The following is a 20,324-nucleotide window of genomic DNA, read 5'->3' on the forward strand; positions in this document are numbered from 1 at the left end:
CTGCACCAAGACACCACAGAAGAGGAAGGCCCGGCCGCGGCTTGCTTTCCGGTTTAATGGACGCGGTCGTCAGTGACTACTAAACTGTAGTGAGGCCACCGACAGGACGCAGTTGTTCAGGATGCTGCTGGTTTTGTCTGAGGACCATAAAGAACACCTCGCCTTCCTGCCCAAGGTTGACACCGCAGGTAAATAAGCGCTCTTTGCTGACTCACGACTCGGAGCATGACGACGTGTTGTCTGCTCTCACCGAGAAGCAGCTTTTACTCTTAACGTGTGCATGTCAGCTGATTGTGAACTCGACATGAGTAGATGTGATTTAATCGCTGGGGATGTTCTACCAGACATCATTTGACTACATCTGTCTGTTTGAGCAACAGTAGAATATGAAGCCACTCGTGCGCGTCACGAGTTGTGACAGCTCGATAACAACTCATTAACACACCCCTGAATAGGAATCCTGAAACCTTTCTACGCTGTTTGTTCTGTCATATATGAATTTTTTATACTTCTGTTCATGTTCCTTTTGTGTCTTTATTTGGCTGAAAAATGAGGTCTGCATGTGCTGCCATTGTTCTTACCTGATTTTTTTTTTTTTTTTGCATATTGTTCTCTTCTTCAATTTGAGCAAAGTTTCTCATCACATCAGTGATAGACAGTGATGTGCAGGAGGGGCCAGTCGCCCCTCCTCATGTCCCAGTTGTTGAAAAACCAACTAAAGTGCCTTCCCGGGAGCCAAAACGCGTGCTAAAGTGCCCTTTTTTTCACCCCTGCCCTTCAAAAAGTCTGTGCAGTCTGTGACAGTAACGTGTCGATACTGAGAACTTCATAACTCATGTGTATGTTTCTTACATGTCACTTGGCACGCGTCGACACAGGATTGTAGGAATCTCACAAAATGACAAAGGTTGAATAGTAAAACCAAGGAAGTGGGGAAACACATGAATGAAAGACAAGAGAGGCAGTAATGATTTGGAGCGTAGACATTTGAAACTGTGATATGCTGAACCAGTCAAAGCATTTATGAGAACAGCACGGCATGTGCATTTGGCTGTCACTGTGTCACATCATCCACATCTTCTTAAAGTTAAACAAGGGGTGTGTTCCATACGGGTATCAATTAATGAAAAGAGGTTGTTTATGTGTAATGAATTGAACACACATGTCCATGTGTTTCTTGTCTTCAGTGGTTGGAGAGTTTGGTCGCATAGCACTGGAGTTCCTGAGGAGAGGAACTAGCCCCAAGATCTATGAGGGAGCAGCAAGTAAGACTCTGCACCTTTTAGTACATACTCCTTATCTACCAGCACCGGTCAACACTGTGGGCAGTTGTGGACTAGTTGTGAACCATATGGTGTAAAACAGCATCACAGAAATGTACCAGGCTGCCCAGAGAGTCAAGTTAACTTTACATATATTTTTTTTCCTGGTCATCCATTTTCTGAGTCTGATCTAAATTATTTTCTCTCCTGTGTTTATGACTTGGGGAGAACTAAGTTTTTCCAGGATAAAAAAAATGACATTGCTGGAACTGAAAAAAATGATATGAGTCATTTGTAGATCCGAGTTAAACTTTTTTTCATGCAAGGAACCAACTGTAAAAAATAAAACATGTTCTTTTCTGGAGGAGAACACATTTTTTTTTCAGTTGTTTGGTTTAAATGTTTGTTTTTGTAATGTAAATTTTGACCACAAGTGGCTGAAGTGCACCACCGTCCCGTGTTTTACATAGAATGAAAACTGCCAGTGTTCTTCCAGGTGAGTTAAATTTCTCTCTCTCAGGTTATGTAATATGACTGTCATGTCTTTTGGTGAGGAATTGTCAGTTGAAGTGAAAAATTCTGTTGTCCTAACGAGTAATACATCTCCCTCAGTTCCTAATTGGAGAGAATTTAGAGAGATATCAGTTAAAATCAGACTAAGAAAATGGATCACCAGAAAACAATTTCAAACTTCTGGAATTTACACATGCTGTATACACAGCATATGTTGAGGTTTGTTATATTGCAGAATTCTCATAGTTTTATGTTGGAAATGTAAATGTACGTCACATTAGTAAGGTAGATGCAATATTTAGCCTACCTTTTTAATTGATATTAGACAAAGTAAAAAATATCGGAATCACCTGTCAGTATGATAGCATTAAACTGCACCACAAACTAGAGCCATAAAGTATCGACTCGACACCTGACTGAGGACATTTAATCAAAAATTGAAGAACCATTACAAAGAGGGAACTGTACATTATATTAGTTTTAGCTGGGTGGACCTAATAAACTGCACACTCACAGTTTTTCTTAGGCAGTGTTGAAATTCTGAAAACACAGAATCAACAGCTAATGAATTCAGGCATTTTACTGAACCAAGTAAATGAGCAGACAGAAGCGAGGTAAACAGAGTGAGTCAGCTGTCAGATATGCTTTCACATAATGACACACAACAAACCTGCCAGAACTTCACAGTAATCCATAATGAGCCACTACTTGCAGGGAAGCTGTGTGTTCCTGTGGAAATGGTGCATCATGGAGTGGAGGGCCTGATGTTCCTGATGACAGAGAGCTCCAAACACATGGTAACTCACTCACACTCTGACACTTCTCTGTGTGTTTGAAATGGCTGAGGTTCATTAGCACTCTTTGGAATGGTCCAAACTAGTCATTCCCAAAGTGTGGGCTTTGACGGTACTGCAGGAGGGCTGCTAGAGGTCATTTACAGTGAATCAAGTTCAAAATAACCTTAAAATATGTATGAATCAGTTATTTACATTTGATCAATGAAAGGAGTACAAGGAGTGCACTACATTTAGTGAATGGTTCCCTTTTGTGAAAAGTTAAGAACCAGAATATGAATTTGTGTATTGCAGTACTGAAGGTGTCACTTGCCCCCAGTGTCACTGTTCCTTGTGTGTATGTGTTTGTGTATGCAGATCTCTGAAGTGGACTTCCTGGACTCAGTGTTGGCTTTGGGGTTCAGTGAAGAGCTTAACCAGCTCCTCTTACAGGTGACTTCAAATCACTTTGATTCATCTGACATGATTTGAGCATTGCTTGACTTTATGCAGTCAGTATGTTGGACGGTTCATTGCACTTTAGCTGAGTGTGTGAGGGTTTTTGTTGCAGCTGTACCTGCAGCACCACAGTCAGATCCGCAGTATTTTGAGTCAGCTGCCTTCCAACCTACCCTCCTACCACAGCCTCGAGTGGAGACTGGATGTACAGGTGTGTGTGTTCATGTGCATAGCAGATGCTAGAAATTAGACAGGGTTCCCTTGGTCATGAAATTCTTAGAAGGGTTGGGAAATTAGAAAAGACTGTTTTCCAGACCTGGAAAGGGTTTGAAAAGACCTCATAGTGCTTTAATTGATTAGCCACTCGTTGTTAATTGCCGATTTCCGACAGCCGAAACAGTTTGGATGGTGGTCGCTATAAAGGCCAAAAGGGAGAGCCCATGAGATATGTACACAACAGTTTCTCTTCATAGTGTACTGCAGGGCTCTGGATTCAAATGATGTACGGTCGTCACCTGACCAGGGGGAGGGGCCAGGGACCACAGAAATGGGGTAAAAAATTATGGAAAAGTTCTGGACAATTTTTTAAGATTCAGTGGTTAAAAGTGTGGGAACCCTGATTATAATTCAGCTGCTGTGGACTCAAACTTTGTGAATGTGTGACGTTCTTCCGTGTGCTCTCTTTTTACGTCCCTTAGTCATTTTAATTAATCAGTTGCCAAGATAAGACCATCAGTCACTCAGTCACTTTTTTCCACCAGGCCCTATAAAGTTTGACAATTCTAAATCTTTCACTCATAAAATGTATTTTTAATTGTATGAATGGCTTTGCCCCAGAATTAGTCAGTCAGATGATGTTAAAATACTCCATTAACGTTTACCAGCAAACTGCAAGAGAGCATTTGGCCAGTCCTCTTTTACAATTAAAAGGCAACAGATTTGGAACACTCTACCATCAGAAATAAATACATTAACAGATTTTGAAGCTTTCAATACTTGGGCAAGACTATGGTTTAAACAATGGCAAATCTCTGAACACTATCTTGCGTGTTTTATACCATAGGACATTTGACCTTTGTTTCTCTTTTCTTATTGTTTTTAATTGATTATAATGACTTTGAGTGACAACCTGCTTGTCTATGTCTGCTTTCATGTTAGCTTTTATGTCTATTTTAGTATTGTGTCGCATTTTCTCTTTCTCTAGAAACCAGGGACAAGGACTGCAGGAGTCTGCTATTCATGGCATTGGTTGCACTTTAAATAATAATGTGGTTTTAGCACTTTGAGCTGTAAAGGATCTGTTCATCAATTTTCAGATTTAATTGTCTTTCTCCCCCTCACATCTCTGTCACTCCCCACTCCTTCCTGCCAGTTGGCGAGTCGATCAGCCCGGCAGCAGGTCATTCCCATGCTCACGATGCATCTGCTCCTGACGAGAGGTTGTGACAGCAGCAGCAGGGTTCTCCAGACGGACCCCCGCACTCTCCTGCACCTCATCTTCACACTGGAGGCTGCGTTGGCTGCCATGAAAACCAGCCACTCCCGCCGCATATTACGCAACATCAAATAATCCCTAAGGTCACTTTCTGTATGACTTGTGCCTCCTGCAAAACACCACATCACTGCCTTTTATACCTGAGAAAACATTAAGCAGTGTCTGTATTCTTCAGTAAAGTGTTGAATGTTTGATTTGATCCCGGATGTTAAGTCAAGTTTCTGCCCATTTGATTGGCAAATGATCATCACTTTACTACGCTTGAGTTTCTTTGTGCCAAATGATACTTACTGTATTGTATATAACTTTCTACATTGTTACTGTGATTGTGTAAAACTTTAATACAGAGATAAAACACCTGTCTTGTGGTCTGACAAAGCTGGCAATGTAAAGGCAGAAACGCCCTGACTTTTGAGGAGTACAGTTCTGCCCTATGAAGGCAACCTGCTACACAAACAGTGATTGCCAAAGAAATGGCTTTAAAGAACACCACTGTCCAGCCAAATGTGTTAGAGTTAGAAAGCAGTTATGTTCTTATTAAATATGTATTCTCTTTTATTCTGTAATGTTCACGGCTTAAAAATCAGGACCAATTATTTGACCTATGACCATAAAAATGCAGATGGTGGATTTGGCTTTTGTTTTACCATGAAAATATAGGTAGTGCAAAGGCAAGGTAGGGCAAGGCTGAACCTAAACAATTTAGCGCAAGATAAATCCGATATTTAAAGTTGAAGTCATAAATCACTTTTCACTAAAATTGCACTTGCTGCACTTTGACTTTGCAGGGCAGAGCATCTTTATCAGCATTTGACTGGAATAGAATGAAAGAGAATCACAGCCAATGACTGCTTTAATGCAGTTGTTGTGCATGTGAAAGTAAAGAACTTGAACGTAACATACATGGTCATATGCTGCTGATGGGTTTTATGCCTGGTGTGCAGATTTAAGGGAAAGCTGTGGTTGTGTTTAAGTGTCTGTTGATCCTGAACTCCACTTTATTTAGACACATTAAGCTCAGTGAAAACTTGAAACTTGTGGAAAGAATTACACACCTCATTCAGGAACTCTGTAAACTGTACAGATGTTTTCAATGCATAGCAATTGATGTATCAGAATCATCTTCTATATGAACACATCTAGAAGCACTCTGTATGCAACTGCCAACTGGTCGTCACGGTTAACTTATGTGTCATTTTACAATACTAGTTGCAGAACACAATTTAGTTTAGGCTCCTTTGTGATACATAGGAGAAAAACAATTGTCACAAAGCTCACTCTTACTCATGCTATGTGGGGTCGAGGTGAAGTCGGAACAAATTAGACTTTAGTGGAAGATGGCGAGTGATTCTACCGTCCTGACGTTGTTCAGGAGTTCGTTCCACCACTGAGGAGAGTTGTGACCTTTGTTTGCTCTCAGCGATGGCAGTACCAGCCAGCCAGATGATGTAGTAGAGTGTAGTGCATATGACTTGAAAGGTGCAATTTGTCAGATATGATGTTAACCAGGTTAGAGCAGAGTCAGCAATGCCAAGTTGAGCCAGAGTGGAGAGGAGGATTTGGTGGCTGACCTTGTCAAATGCAATGTGCAATATGTTGAGGAGAATGAGGACTGATGAGCAGGATGAGGCTCAGTGGAGTGAGCAGTCCTAAAGCTGGACTGATCAGGGTGAAGGAGGTTGTTTTGTGAAAGACAGGAGGACAGTTGGTTGTAGACGGTGTTTTCCAGGGTTTTGGAGAGGAATGAAATAAGAGATACAGGTCTGTAGTTGCAGATATCAGCTGACTGTAGGGTGGGGTTCTTTAGGAGTGGCTTTACTGTAGCTGTCTTGAAAGGGGCTGGAATAATGCCTGAAGCGAGGGAGGAGTTGATCAGAGTGGAGAGGAATGGCAGGATGTCTTATGAGATGTCCTGATCGCACTGGTCTGCAGGTGAGGGGACAGAGCATCTAAAGATGTAGCTGGTACCTGTGATGTGGTGGTGGGTTTAATCACCCTCTGTGGAACCTTCCTGTCCTGGGTCGTGATGAACCATGCCAGTTTGTGATGTTTCCAGTGAGAATGCTTTGGGAGGGCTTTGTAGCTGCCAGGAATATTTGTATAGACATGTTCCAGGATATCTTTCCTGCAGTGGGGATCTGGATATGCTGCTGGAATTGAGGTTAAACAGTTCTACAAAAAACAAACAAACAAACAAACAAAAAAACTATCCTGTCGACTCAATTGCAACAACACACTTCTTTTTCCAATGTTGATGAGTGTGTTTCTGTCAGGGCAATGTGTGCTTCATTAGAGAGCAAGTTTAAAGGAGCTATAAAGGAGATGTTCAACTGCATCATTCATTGAAATGAGTCAACACAGGTGCTACCAAATAAAGTTCACAGATCATATACAGTTTAGGCTAATTTATTGTAAATTAAAAAAAGAAAAAAAGTAAAAAATAAAATAAAGAATTTTAAAAAAGCACACCAAGAAATTAGCTTGAATAATGGAGACAATGGCCACACTTTAGCAGAAGAGGTGCTGTGCACTTTTAGAGACTTTTTTGCAGACTGGGATTACAACTGTTAAATGAATGTTGTTTTCCGAGGCCAGCCGCGATCTGTGCCCGCAGCTCATTCTGGCTTTTGACAGAGTAACAAATCATAAAAAGGCCATCCCATACACACACACGTTTAGTTGATCATGAATTCTCATTATTGACGTGATAATTACTGTTGCAGGCAATTAGCTGGCTTACTGATAAATGCACACTTACTATATCACACGATCGATCCAGAGTGTGTGGTAATTTAACCCTGTGCATCTTTGCAGCAGACCAGGGATTTGCCTTTAATCCCTGCCTTCTGACACCTGTGGCAAATCCACAGAACTTCACAGGAATTTAGACAGTATCCCAACTTTAGACAGGATTGTAAAATATCAGCTTGACGGGGTTTGTGTAGATCCTAAACAAAAGAATTAGCCCCTCTTGGCCCTGACTGGCCCATCGCAATCAGTCAGCGGTCCTCTTAAATAAGATCAATGTTCTTTTCCCTCAAACTACTATAGTCAACATCCAACTGAAACCATACACTGGTCACACACCTGCCACCTGAACATGCATCCTTACTGGACAGCAGCGCCAAACAGTTGAAGTTAAAATTACTAATAGCTATTTAGTGCTTGATATTTTATCTTACCATTCATAGCCTACAGGCTTATGTTTACATTGTTAATCCAAATCTAATTGTGTAATATTGTGAGGACTTGACTGACCACCAGGCTGCAGAGCTGATATATAGATAGATAGATAGATAGATAGATAGATAGATAGATAGATAGATAGATAGACTTTATTGATCCCAAGCTGGGAAATTACAGTGTAGCAGCAGCATTACACACAGAGACAGTAACAACACAATGAAATAAAAGGAACAACCTAGATATATTAAAATAGCAATAAAAAATGAAATATACAAATATGTAAAATAAATATAATATAGTAGTGCAACACAAAATATAAGGTGCGGTGAACAGAGTGTATAAAACCAAAGTGCGTAGAGACTATGTATGTATGAGACTATGTTCTGGTATCGTTTAATGTTTTACTATCCATGAGTTGTCATTGGCCTACATGCAGAGAGAGCCAGTGCTATCTCCACCTACAGTTACTGTTTGGTACTGCTGTCCAGTTAGCATGCGCTAACTGGTGGATGCAGTGGTTTGAGGGAATAGAACATTATGACTCAGTGTTGAGTCAAATGTTAAAACTGGGTCTCCAAAGATATTAAGTTTCTATTAATTGTGTTCTAACTGTTACAATACAATACAAAATAAAAGATTAACTTTAAGATAGCAATTTATTACAATAGAGGTGAAAAAACCTTTTCTGTCCAGAGTGCCAACAACCGAGTTCATCTGTTAGAATAATACAGAGCACCCTTTCTATCAGCCCATTTTAGCTCCAAGCTTTGATTATATCTGAGTTTGGCCTCAAACTTTTCTAGTTATGTATTTCAACTCTAGGTTTCTTTAGGTAATGCAGTTCAGCTTTCTGCCCATCTTACATTTCAGCTTCTATGGGTTTTTTAAAATTTCGTTGTTAGATGTCGTTTTATAGCAGATATTTACTTGGTCATCGTCGACGCTGATACGATAAATGTCACACTATGATCTCTCTTATCTTTCAGACATAGTGTAGTGTGCGTGTATATATGTATGATGTGTGACGTATACGTCCCTGGCTCAGCACATTGTTTATCACGAGCGAACATTCTCCTGTTGAAATCAGGTTACTCCAGCATAGGAAACAGGAAATAACGCAATGTCAGGCGTCACCTGACCGATTCAGTTCTACACAGGAAGTTGGTTCGCGAATACAACATGGCTGTTGTCTGCAGATAGAGGTGGTGTTGTCTTAAGCAATGAAATAATCAGGCTTTCGCAAACCGTAGGACAGTTGATTCTGTTCAGTGGGTTAGCTGGTTCTGACGCCGGTCCAACATGGCCCAGTGTGTTCAGTCTGTGCAGGAGTTCGTTCTGGACTCGTTTGTGCCGATGGTAGCCGTCTTATGTAGTGAAGAAGCGGAGAGAGTGACTCGCAAGAACAACCTGAATTTTGCTGAGCTGCTCAGGCCTTTCTGCAGACTAACGTCGGAAGGTAAGGACAACTATTTTACAGCCAACATTAAGCATCGACTGGAAGTCTTACAGCCGCTGTAAATGAAGCTCAAGTGAGGCAGCTAGCAACTTAAGCCTAACGGTCGTGACAGTTGACATTAGCTCCGCGCTAACAGCCGGTTAGCAGACTGGATTGTGACTAAGCAGCTGCGCGTTGACAGAACAGATGAAGTCCAGACTTGACAGTTGAGAGGGCCCACTGACACCTGACTATTTAACCTCGGAATAATGTTGACAGCAACTTTAAGACAACCACATAACAGCTCTGTTGACATAAGTCTATCTGCCAAAATAATATTTCTGAAGTAACGTTAGTTAGCAAGCTACTTGGCTAGTGGGCTTCGGTTAACGTTGCAGTCACTCACGAAGGCTAACTTGCCTCAAGCCTGGTTACAGCCTATTGTCGGGGTGGTATTACGGCTCGTCCGAGTTGAACTGAAGTGAAAGGAAGCAGGTGATCGCAGCAGGGGGCACTGACAGACATGTACATTCAAGACATTGATGGGGCACTATGTAGTTTTGGAGAAGAAACTGAATGAATTATAACTCATGAAATTAATTAAAACTCATAATTTTACCAATATTAATGAGGTAATGACATAAACAGAAATACTGATTTGGTTTCTCCATAAGTGAATATCCAGCTATTGGAAAATAAGGTCCCAGAACACTGTTTGAAGCTTAAAAGGTATAAACAGAGTAAAACAATATAAATTGTGTTGTCCTTAAAGGTCAGTTTGTTAATCAGTTTATTCAGCCATGAAACAAAGTTCATTTCTTTATTTAGTTTGTTTAGGCAGAAAAAATGAAGGTCTTTCTCTTCTCATTAACATCTCTCCCCCAAAAACTACAGAGTGGACCTTTAAGCAAAATTCAGTGAGAGAACACAGAGTGGCAAAGGGATATTTGGAGGTGATAACAAAGAGTTGCTAAACTGGCGCACAGCCCGCAGAAGTAGTTATATAAACATTGTACTATTAGTAGGCTAACAATAATTATTTTAATAATTTTGCAGAACCCCTCTCTCTCTCTCTCTCTCTCTCTCTCTCTCTCTGTCTGCATTGCTTCACCACCCCTTTTCACATTGCTGCAGAATGAGACATGCCTCAGTTCATTCATTGATGAGCATTGTACATACACATTACTTACTGGGCAGGATGTTGCCAGTCAGAGGCAAAGTAGGGTGGGTCATGCCGACATTATAGTTCCAAAACAACACTGCTACAGCTGGTAAGCATGGCTGCGGTACAGCCATATGTATTTTATGATATATATATATATATATATGAATATGTATATTTATATAATGCCTGTTACATAGTGACCCACATGAGTTACAGAAGTAAAGGCTTGACTCCAGACCAGGTGTTTCAGGCAGTGCAGTAGCAGTGTTTTCTGTGGGAGAGAGTTGCTCCCCTTGGTGTGGATTTTTCCCACCCTTTTCACTGTTCAGACCTTTTACATGCACAAAAATGCTACAAGACAAAATAACCAATAGGCAAAAACCCTAAAAAGCATAATATGACCTTTTTAAGACTGAACACAACATCACTTATTTTCGCTGAATTGTGGGCAACATTGGAAGGTATGGCAGAAGGAAGCATTGTTAAAATATGCACCCAGTATTTTAAAAGCCAACATTTGGAAACATTTTGGATTTTACAAACTTGCTGGGAAAGCATAGAGCTGGACCCAAGGTGTGTGTGAAATCTGCCTCATAAGAATTAACTACTTCGGGAATACAACCAATTTAAAGGGATAGTTGGCGTTTTTTGAAGTGAGGTTATATAAGGTACATATCTATAGTCGATCTGTTTCCTACTGTAATCACCGATCAGCCCAGCCTCAGTTTGGAGAAGTAGAGAGCCGCTCCAGCCCAGACGCTCAGCTTTGTACTGCAGTGAATGGTGCCCAGATGCAAAGCGAATTTTAAGCAAAATTCAGACTTGTTTGTCCAGCACATCCCACAGATGCTCGATAGGATTGAGATCTGGGGAATTTGGAGGCTGAGTGAACACCTCAAACACTTTGTTGTGATCCTCAAATCATTGCTGAACCCCCAAAGCATCACTCTGCCTCCGCTGGCTTGCCTTCTTCCCATAGTGCATCCTGGTGCCGTGTGTTCCCCCAGTTAAGCGATGTACATGCACCCGACCATCCACGTGATGTAAAAGAAAACGTGATTCATCAGTCCAGGCCACCTTCTTCCATTGCGCCGTGGTCCAGTTCTGATGCTCAAGTGCCCATTGTTGGTTCTTTCGGCAGTGGACAGGGGTCAGCAGAGGCACTGTGTAGGGCTCAAGACTGTGACCAAAATTTGAGACAGTGCGACAAAATTATATGTTGATATGTTGGTATATATATATTTTATAGATAAAATGTTATTTTTATCCATCTTTTCATAATTTCCAAGTTCCCCATGGATGTTTTATCGCAATCTGTATAATTTAATGACACCAAGTCTGTGTAATCCACTTTAAATAATCAATACTTAGGATAGCAAATAGGAAATAGGAAACTTTACCTGAATAAATCTAGGCTTTTTTGCCTATGTGAGATTATCTCAGTGATACACATATTATTACTCCAAGCTAAACTCATACAGCTGCTTGTTGAAGCATGTATTTATTTTGTTATTTATTTCATAACCATATGTATTAATTGGAACAACTCCAACAGCAACAGTGCTTAGCGCCGCTTAAAGCTCCACATGTTCTTCCTCTGTACCTGGATAGTTCCTGCAGCACCAAAGGACTCTGACAGAGTCTGGCTTGCCCCAGCAGCACCTGACACTGGGCTCTCCTCTTCTGTCCGCCTCATCATAAATGCCTCGTATTCCGTGTTGTGGTTTAACCTGAGGTGCTACACAAGGTTTGTTGTGTTGCCACAAATCCATACCGTTTTTCCACAAACTGCGTCTTGGCTGTCTGTGGAGCTGAAATAGCTCCACACATGACTCCGTTTATGCTCTGACATTGTGTCTACAGACTGAGACTGACTGACTGACTGACTGAGCGGGCGCGCCGCTGCACTTACTCATTACTCACGCACCCAGGTGTAAGAAAAAGTAGTTCCCACCAGCCGTGTATCATTTAGACAAGATTTCAATAGTTTAGTTACTTTCCACTGTGTTCCTGTTAATGATATACATCACCTCAAATGACTGAAGTTTCAAAAGTATTGATATTTTGATTGGAGAATCGATTTTAGAGAATAAAGATCTGGTATCTGAGGTATCGATATTTCAGTATCGATCCGCACATTACTAGTGACTGTTGCCAGAGATCTTGTGACTGCAGTGATGCTGGTGTTGAACTAAGTGTTGTTCTGGTGTTCTTGTTCAGGTCACATCCGGGACCCCAACAACCAGGTGCAAGTTGTGAAAAACTTGCGCATCTGTGTCAACAATGTGGTGACAAGTCCAACCATGCCATCTGCTACCCTCAGCCCTGCCCAATGCAGAGTACTCAATGAAGTTGTGTTATCCTGCCAGCCACAAGAGGGTGTTGTGAACAATGTGGTTACAGCAGGAGACTATGATCTCAACTTCAGCGGTAAGGACTAGAGCTCAAAAGGTTCAGACTTTTTAAGGTCAAAGCTGATATTTAAAGGTGTAGAAAATCACAATGAGCAAATGCCAATTAACAAATCCTGCACACGTCTAACCATTTGGTTGATCCATTCCAGCTTATGTATGTAAACCTTTGCACCTCGTGGTGGAAGTGTGGTTGAACCATGCAAGTAGAATTTTTTTGAAAATGCACATAACCACTCACTTTATCATATCATATCACATATCATATGAATGTTTGAAGACTTTTTCATGACACTTTTTTTGATAATAGCTACAGTGTTTGGTTGTTGTATTTAAGCTTCCGTTAAATTTGCTACTTTGAAACCATACCATATATTAATCACAGAATGAATCACAGAATCACCCACAGACCTTACCCTTTGACACTGAGATGGATGGGCTCAGAGCAACACAAAGACTGCACAAATTGTCAATGGGATTCTTTCTTAACAAATATGAACATGTGCAGTTAAAGTGATTTATAAGACATAACAAAGTGACTTCAAGAAAAAAAACATTAGATCTTGTTTAGCAGCCAGTGTTGTCTTGATAGAATTGAGGCATTTGCTTAACAGTAAATAACGTGTGATTGACAAATGAATTTTAACACCCTAATTGAAAAAAAGTGACAGTAACATTTTTTCGTGTGTGGCTGGTAAACAAGGGAAAATGGCATAAGAGTGTTTGGTTGATGGATAATTGTCATCTTTTGTCTTTTTGTCTTTAGCAACCACACCCTGGTTTGAAACCTACAGGGAGAACTTCCTGCAGTCAATGCCTGCTTCTGACCATGAGTTCCTCAACCACTACCTCGCTTGTATCCTTCCAACAGCACACATTTCGGCCAGAAACTTAGATTTTGGTCTCATCTGACCAGAGCAACTTCCTCCACATGTTTGTGTGCCCCCCACATGGCTGTTGGCAAACTGCATGGCTTTGTTTCAACAATGGCTCTCTTCTTGCCACGATTTGTTGAATGTATGACTAATAGTTTTCCTGTGGACAGATTCTCCCACCTGAGCTGTGGATCTCTGCAGGTCCTCCAGAGTTATCATGGGCCTCTTGGCTGCTTCTCTGATCAATGCTCTCCTTGTCCAGCCTGTTAGTATAGGTGGACGGCCTTGTCTTGTACATTTGCAGTTGTGCCATACTCTGTCCATTTTTGGGTGATGGATTGAACAGTGCTCTGTGAGATGTTCAAAGCTTGGGATTTTTTTTCATATCCTAACCATGCTTTAAACTTCTCCACAACTTTATCCCTGACCTGTCTGCTGTGTTCCTTGAGCTTCATGATGCTGTTTGTTCACTAATGTTCTCTAACAAGCTTCTGAGGCTTTCACAGAACAGCTGTATTTACACTGAGATTAGATCACACACAGGTGGACTCCATTTACTAATTAGGTGACTTCTGAAGGCAACTGGTTGCACTGGATTTTATTTAAGGGTATCAGAGTAAATACTTTTGCACACCATACTTTTCCGTTTTTTATTTTTCAAAATGTTTGAAAACCATTTATCATTTTCCTTCCGCTCCACAATAATGCACCGCTTTGTGTTGGTTTATCACATAAAATCCCAATAAAATACCTTTACATACGTGGTTGTAACATGACAAAATGTGGAGAAGTTCAAGGGGGGTGAATACTTTTGCAATCCACTGTAGTTGTGAACCAGAAGGAGGCATAGTTGAAGGAATTGTAATAATCAATTATTATTTTTTGATGAACCTTATGGTCTTGACAGTTGCTTAGCAATCACATTATTTTCCAGTGCTAACCAAAACAATTAGACTGTGTGCTTACAGAAAGTTTACCATTATTGTTATATTATTATTGTTATTAGTAGCCGTAGTATTTTTAGTCTTTTGCTCTCCTAGACCCTCCTGATGCAGTCTATCTACTCTTCTCTGATGATCCATGTGGTCTGTAGTAGAGTCCTTGACGACATGGTCCTGACAGGCCTGCTAGTGGTGTCTTCCACTGAAGCAGTCCCTGTGGAGCAGTTCCTTAAGCTTTCTCAGGAGCAGCACAGGATTCAGCACAGTGGAGAATACACAAACCCCAAGTGGTTTATACCCAACACACTCAAGTACTACGTCTTACTCCATGACATGAGTGAGGGGGATGAACAGAGGTACTGAAAGATGCTTCACTATCAGCATGCACAGATTTCTAGTTTATGTGAGTTTGTGTTTTAGTATTGAACAAGATACAATTGTGCCAGCTAAGGTTGATAAGTATCATCGTTATACTCTTGATATAGGTGTTTGTACAAATGGATGGCGTTACTTGTGGCATTTCAGTGGCAACTGTCACAATGTACAATTAGAATAAAATAAGGAGTAATAAAAGTTTAAAACCACTGCAGAGTCAACAGTGTAGCAATGTAAAACGTTTTTAAAAACCCAACCCACAACTCCTGTAGACAAACTAGCAAAAGTTGGTCATGCTATTGTATTGGTTGTTTTTAGATAAGAATAAGCTGCTTTTATATGATCAGTGTGCATTATTCCTCTCTAGGGCAGATGTGGTGTATGAGGATATGAAACAGAGGTATGGTTCTCAGGGTTGCCACCTGTTGAAAATGAACACTCGTAGCTTCTCAGCTGAAGAAGATGAACAGATTCCAGACCCCTGGAGTCAGTACCTGCAAAAGAATATTCTACATACCCAGGTAAGAACTGTAGCTTCCTCCACATGCATTGACTGACCATGGTCCAGCATCATCACCATCAGTTACAGTAAAGCTCAACTTGAGAATGAAGTAACAGCAAGAAACTAGAGTCTTGGGGTTGTGTGCCTTTGTATACCAGCCAAGATGCTGTTCCTGGACAATATTGAGATGTCATGGTGAAGTTGACCTTTGTCCTTTTGAATATGAAATGTACTTGCATTTCTTTATCCTGTTAGATACTTGTGTAAATTGTTTTTCATACTTATCTACTTATACTATATCATATGTATTGTTGCATAATTAATACAATTTGTTTTCTTAGGGCACATTGACCTTGACCTTTGACCACTCAGATCCAATCAGTCCACCCTTTAATCCGAGTGAACATTTGTTTGAAATTTGAAGAAAATCAGTTGAAAATTGAAAAATCATGCCTCCGTCCACAGCTGTTGTTGGCATGGAGGTATAAAGACAAAGCAAAATCTGCAGGCCTCCGTTTGAGGACCACAAATGTCCAAGAACCAAGTAATGTCACATGTGTAGTACTTTACTCTAATTTTCGTGCTGTAGAGCAGGGATGGGCAACTGGCGGCCCTCGTCCTCACTCAATGTGGCCCGCGAGTCAGCTTCCAAATACCAATAATTCACAGTTAGTGGTTTCACACTGGCACCGTTCTGGTTCTGGCACTGCTTCGGTTCTGGAGTCTCGGAACCTTGGTGCTGTCTGCCCAACCAGTCCGCTTTCACACCAGTTTAAGTGGAACCAAAGTGGGAGGACGTCATTCCACCTCACACAGGTGGAAGTAAACACAGCAACGACAAAATGGCAGGTCCTTTGGATTATTTATGAGCATTTGTTTTGTTACTGCAGCTATTTGCTCACATCCAACACACCAACATGCACCAACTGATGATGCTAAGACATAGAAGACGATTATGTATAAGGCTAATGGAGAGCGTTTTTTGAGCTTAACTGTCTGGTATAACTTTGAGCGATGGAGCGAAGCGGTAAACACCCACGTAAGCGGGGAGCGGAAATTCTCGCCGCTCAGCTCCGCTCACATGCTCTGATCGGAACTTATTAATATTTCAACACTCATCAGTTGTTGTGGCAGCTGTGGCGGAATTCAGTGCCCCTGTCACCTGGTTAGCTGGTCTGTGACCCATAACGCTGTCCAGCAGCTCATAAGAATCCCCTGTATCGCCACGTCCAGCTCCACTATTGCTCAAGTCTTTTTTTGTGTCCCTATAGTCCTTAATAGTTTTTTAAGTTTATTAATTATTTGGTTTGACGTTCGGGTGAACCAAGCCTTGGCCATCTCTTCCGAAAGTTCGTTGCATAGTTTGCTCTTTCTTATGGAGGTCTCTAGTTTCTCCTGGAATTCAGGAGATGCCCAAATGGCCACCAAACACTTTGTCTCTTCTGCCGACCACTGAACATTTTTCTTCTCCATTGTCTTCTCTGCTTTCTTTCCTTCTCTTCCTGCATTCTTTCCTTCTCCTTCTTGCTTTCCTGCTCGACACGCCCACTGATGATATCATGGTTCGCAAGGAAAAACCAACTATTTTTAGGTTCCGCTGCGAACCGACTTTTCAGGTTCCAAACCAATTATTTTCTCAGTCTGAATGCGCTGGCCTGTTCAATGTTGCGTTCAGGAACCAGAACCGTGCCGGAGCCCTGCCAGTGTGAAACCACTAAGTGTGGATGGAAGGAACGTTTGTATCTTGATGAGAGAGACAGGGCTACTTCTTCACCCCGGATCACACCCCATACCTCCAGCCTCAAAAACACAAGGAACAAACATTTTCTTTACTTTTTAATTGATAGAGAGGCATTAGTGGAGCCTGTTTCATATGTCCATGCGTGCTCTCCACGGCCTCTCCGTGGATAACACAGGAGCACACTACAAGGATGCTCTCCGACTCGGACTGCCCTTCCACCTGGGTGCCGCATACCTCGACCACGTGCATGGCCAGAGATTGTCTGACACACGGCTCAGGGCTCCTCAGCTCATTCCTGCCTGTTCCACATTCAGCAGTCTCCTCCTTGTTTTAACAAAACGACTACACTATACACTAAACACACTACACTAAACACTATATAACACACTCCAAACACTTATATGTCACATATCTCTCAACTCTCAAAACTCGCCATCTCTGTCGCTGTCTGTATCACCGCTGGCGTCCCTCACACAGCTTCCTGTTCCTCAGCAACCAAACTTGCTGCTCGCTGACACTTTAGTGACAAAAGCACATTTTTATCATTTTCCTGCACCATACACAAAGCAAATGTGACGGCAATGTTTGCAAAAAAGCGTGGTGGACATTATTTACCCTAAGTCTGGTTTTGAACGTGCCGGTGCATCCGGTCTGTCGACTCGGGAGGTGGGCCGTGTGGGGGTGGGCTAGCAGCTAGCTACACACGAACATCCACAGATTCCGATTCCTCTTTGTTGTCCTCGCGTCTCCGGATCTCCTCAGACCAGAACAGACTCGGTCCGGACTCGTTTAGTTTCATTAATCCACAACAGTCAGTTTAGATGCACAGAACGGGATCGAACCGCCGGTAAAATGACAGTCCAGCTCACACCGCTGCAGGTATGGTTAGCAATGTAAGCTGAATTCGTAAAGCATTGAAGCAATGAAATAATTTATTAACGGTATCATTGTAGTCCAAACAAATCCGACGTTGCACACCCTTAAACCAAGCAGCAGCCATGTTGAAACTCTCAGGTCAGTCTGATCCTGATCTGTAGAGGTATTTGAGGCACACACACACAGACAGACAGACAGACAGAGATTCCTTGCTTTTATACAGAGATTGTAGCACTTTGTGCCTGTGTTATTTTTATTTAATGATGATTTTTGAGACGTCATTGCACTGAAATACTTGTATATCAGTCAGGAATGTGAATGTTTTATCTCTGTGATAAATTGGCTAATTGAATGATGTGGATACAGTATCCTACTGGTGGAAGTGTGTGGTTACAATCTGGCCCTCAGGCAGCGAGGATAGCATTTTTGCAGCCCTCTCTATCAAGTTGCCCATCCCTGCTGTAGAGTTACAGATTGAACAGTAATCAGCGCAGTGCCTTCACTGTCCTTAAATTGTGTTCAGTACGACTCTGTTACAACAATAATGGCAGGGTTTCCAGAAAGCACTACACATGAATCAGACAGGGGATTATTCTGTTATGTCTTCTGTCAAAAATGTTGGTGTTAACACATTGACCCCTATTGCAGGATACACTTGAGGATGTGACTCCAACTGTGAACAGCTCTGCTGTTGAGAACAGTATCAGTGCAGCTGAAGTGGACTGCCATCACTCAACAGACAACGGTCAGTCAATTCAGCAGCTCTTATATGCAGTTACGTTAGTTTCCCCTTGTTGGTTAAAATGATAGCAATGGGTTATCTAATAGCAGGTTCAGGTACAATTATTAAAGTAGGTTTTTAAGCATTCTGAATTGTTTTCATTAGCCAAAACATTAAAACCATTTACATTCAAAGTGAAAAACATTAATCCTTTTGTTACAATGGCACCTGTCAAGGGAAAAGATACTGTACATGAGGCAGGAAAACAGGCACCTGAAAACAGTCAGGTGAAATGTTCAGAGCGACTTGACAAGAGCCAGTGTGATGGTGTCACACACCTGGCTCAAGGCCATGATAAAGGGAAAAGGACAACAAAAGGCTGGCTGGAATGTGTTTCAATCAGTATCATCAGTAGTGTTCATGTGGTTGCATGGATAGTGTGTTGTGATGGGTGTTGTGCAGTAAAGTAAGCTAAAGTTAAACGAAACCAAAAAGGTGCAAGCATGGTCAGGGTCTGAGAGAGAGTGGCATGCCAGATATCCTGTGGATTACTGAGCCCAAGTGCTCCTCATCTATCCCATTAACCACAATCAGGTCCTCCTGGTCACCGCTGCAGTCAGACAACACATGTAGTCACACCACACACAGACATGCAGGGGCCGTCGACTGGGTCAGAGCATCCTGTAAAAGGCAGGTCTTGTTGGGTGTTCCCAGTCTGCTGTGGTTGGTACCAACTAAAAGTGGAAAATAGTGATAACAGGTAAATTGGCAACAAGGTCATGGACTTGCCAGGCTGACTGATGTGTGGGAAGCAAAGAAGACAAGCTGCTCTGCTAGACAACCTTGCATTCATGTGGATGTTAATTCACATACCAGTCTTCCCAAACCTTGTTGCACACCCACACATCTTTGCAATAACAAATTATTGCAATGTAATATACTTTGCAATAATATTGCCTGATGGCAGAGTCCTCTTTCAGCAGTAAAATGCACCCTGCCTCACTGTAAAAATTGTTAACCTGTTAATCTAACCATCTGCCAACTGTTTATCATCATATGCATCCTGTTAAAATGTAATGATTGAAATCCTGACCCTCTATGCATTGTGGAATGAGGAGTTTATTGTTCTTCATAATATCACATAATCAACCTTGACCGACAGACAGACAGACAGACAGACTTTGTTGATCTCAGCTGGGAAATTACATTGTAGCAGCAGCATTACATACAGAGACAATGACAACACAATGAAATAAAAGGAACAACCAAGACAAATTAAAATAGCAATAAATAGCATTATGTGTTCTGACCAGAGTTTTAGCTGTTATTGTACAGTATGATGGCATGTGGCAGGAAAGATTTCCTGTACCTGTCCCTTCGACAGCGGAGCTGGAGCAGTGTGTGAGAGGAGACACTGGGTGTTTCACAGCAGATCACGTTTTTTCCTTAGGAAGTTCACTGAGGACCTGGTTGTCTCTCATTGGCAATCACCGTGCTGACCGCCATAAAATGCTGAACGCAATGACCTGCTACCCCGTTACTGTTGTTTGGTCTTATAACTTTGCTTTGTGGGTTGACCTGTGGGACATTTCTC

The 20,324-nt window shown here is 41.6% G+C and overlaps 2 protein-coding genes across 3 annotated transcripts in view; both read left to right on the forward strand.

The window, feature by feature from the left end:
- Positions 1 to 2: 2 nt before the first annotated feature.
- Positions 3 to 4,863, forward strand: commd2 (COMM domain containing 2). The gene is made up of 6 exons (XM_037115930.1): positions 3 to 188; positions 1,188 to 1,265; positions 2,490 to 2,572; positions 2,927 to 3,001; positions 3,120 to 3,218; positions 4,380 to 4,863. The coding sequence occupies exons 1-6, from the start codon at positions 122 to 124 to the stop codon at positions 4,575 to 4,577; spliced, it is 600 nt and encodes a 199-aa protein (XP_036971825.1). The 5' UTR covers positions 3 to 121; the 3' UTR covers positions 4,578 to 4,863.
- Positions 4,864 to 8,747: 3,884 nt separating this feature from the next.
- trappc8 (trafficking protein particle complex 8) overlaps positions 8,748 to 20,324 on the forward strand; it is a 54,371-nt gene continuing 42,794 nt past the window's right edge. The window contains exons 1-6 of one of the 2 annotated variants that reach the window (XM_037116032.1): positions 8,748 to 9,144; positions 12,509 to 12,718; positions 13,466 to 13,555; positions 14,697 to 14,871; positions 15,258 to 15,411; positions 18,658 to 18,754. In XM_037116032.1, coding sequence (XP_036971927.1) covers positions 8,988 to 9,144; positions 12,509 to 12,718; positions 13,466 to 13,555; positions 14,697 to 14,871; positions 15,258 to 15,411; positions 18,658 to 18,754 — 883 coding nt within the window. In that variant the 5' untranslated portion in view covers positions 8,748 to 8,987. The remainder of the gene's footprint in view (positions 9,145 to 12,508; positions 12,719 to 13,465; positions 13,556 to 14,696; positions 14,872 to 15,257; positions 15,412 to 18,657; positions 18,755 to 20,324) is intronic. The other variant, XM_037116031.1, reaches the window with a different exon arrangement.

Source organism: Acanthopagrus latus, chromosome 11 (assembly GCF_904848185.1).
Source record: "Acanthopagrus latus isolate v.2019 chromosome 11, fAcaLat1.1, whole genome shotgun sequence".
In the NCBI taxonomy this organism is placed as follows: domain Eukaryota; kingdom Metazoa; phylum Chordata; class Actinopteri; order Spariformes; family Sparidae; genus Acanthopagrus; species Acanthopagrus latus.

Bases quoted from the DNA above. Each gene is read 5' to 3' on its own strand.
- commd2 (XM_037115930.1), top strand. From the start codon at position 122: ATGCTGCTGGTTTTGTCTGAGGACCATAAAGAACACCTCGCCTTCCTG. The intron at 189-1,187 runs GTAAATAAGCGC...TCTTGTCTTCAG, and splicing joins GCCCAAGGTTGACACCGCAG to TGGTTGGAGAGTTTGGTCGC. The intron at 1,266-2,489 runs GTAAGACTCTGC...CACTACTTGCAG, and splicing joins GATCTATGAGGGAGCAGCAA to GGAAGCTGTGTGTTCCTGTG.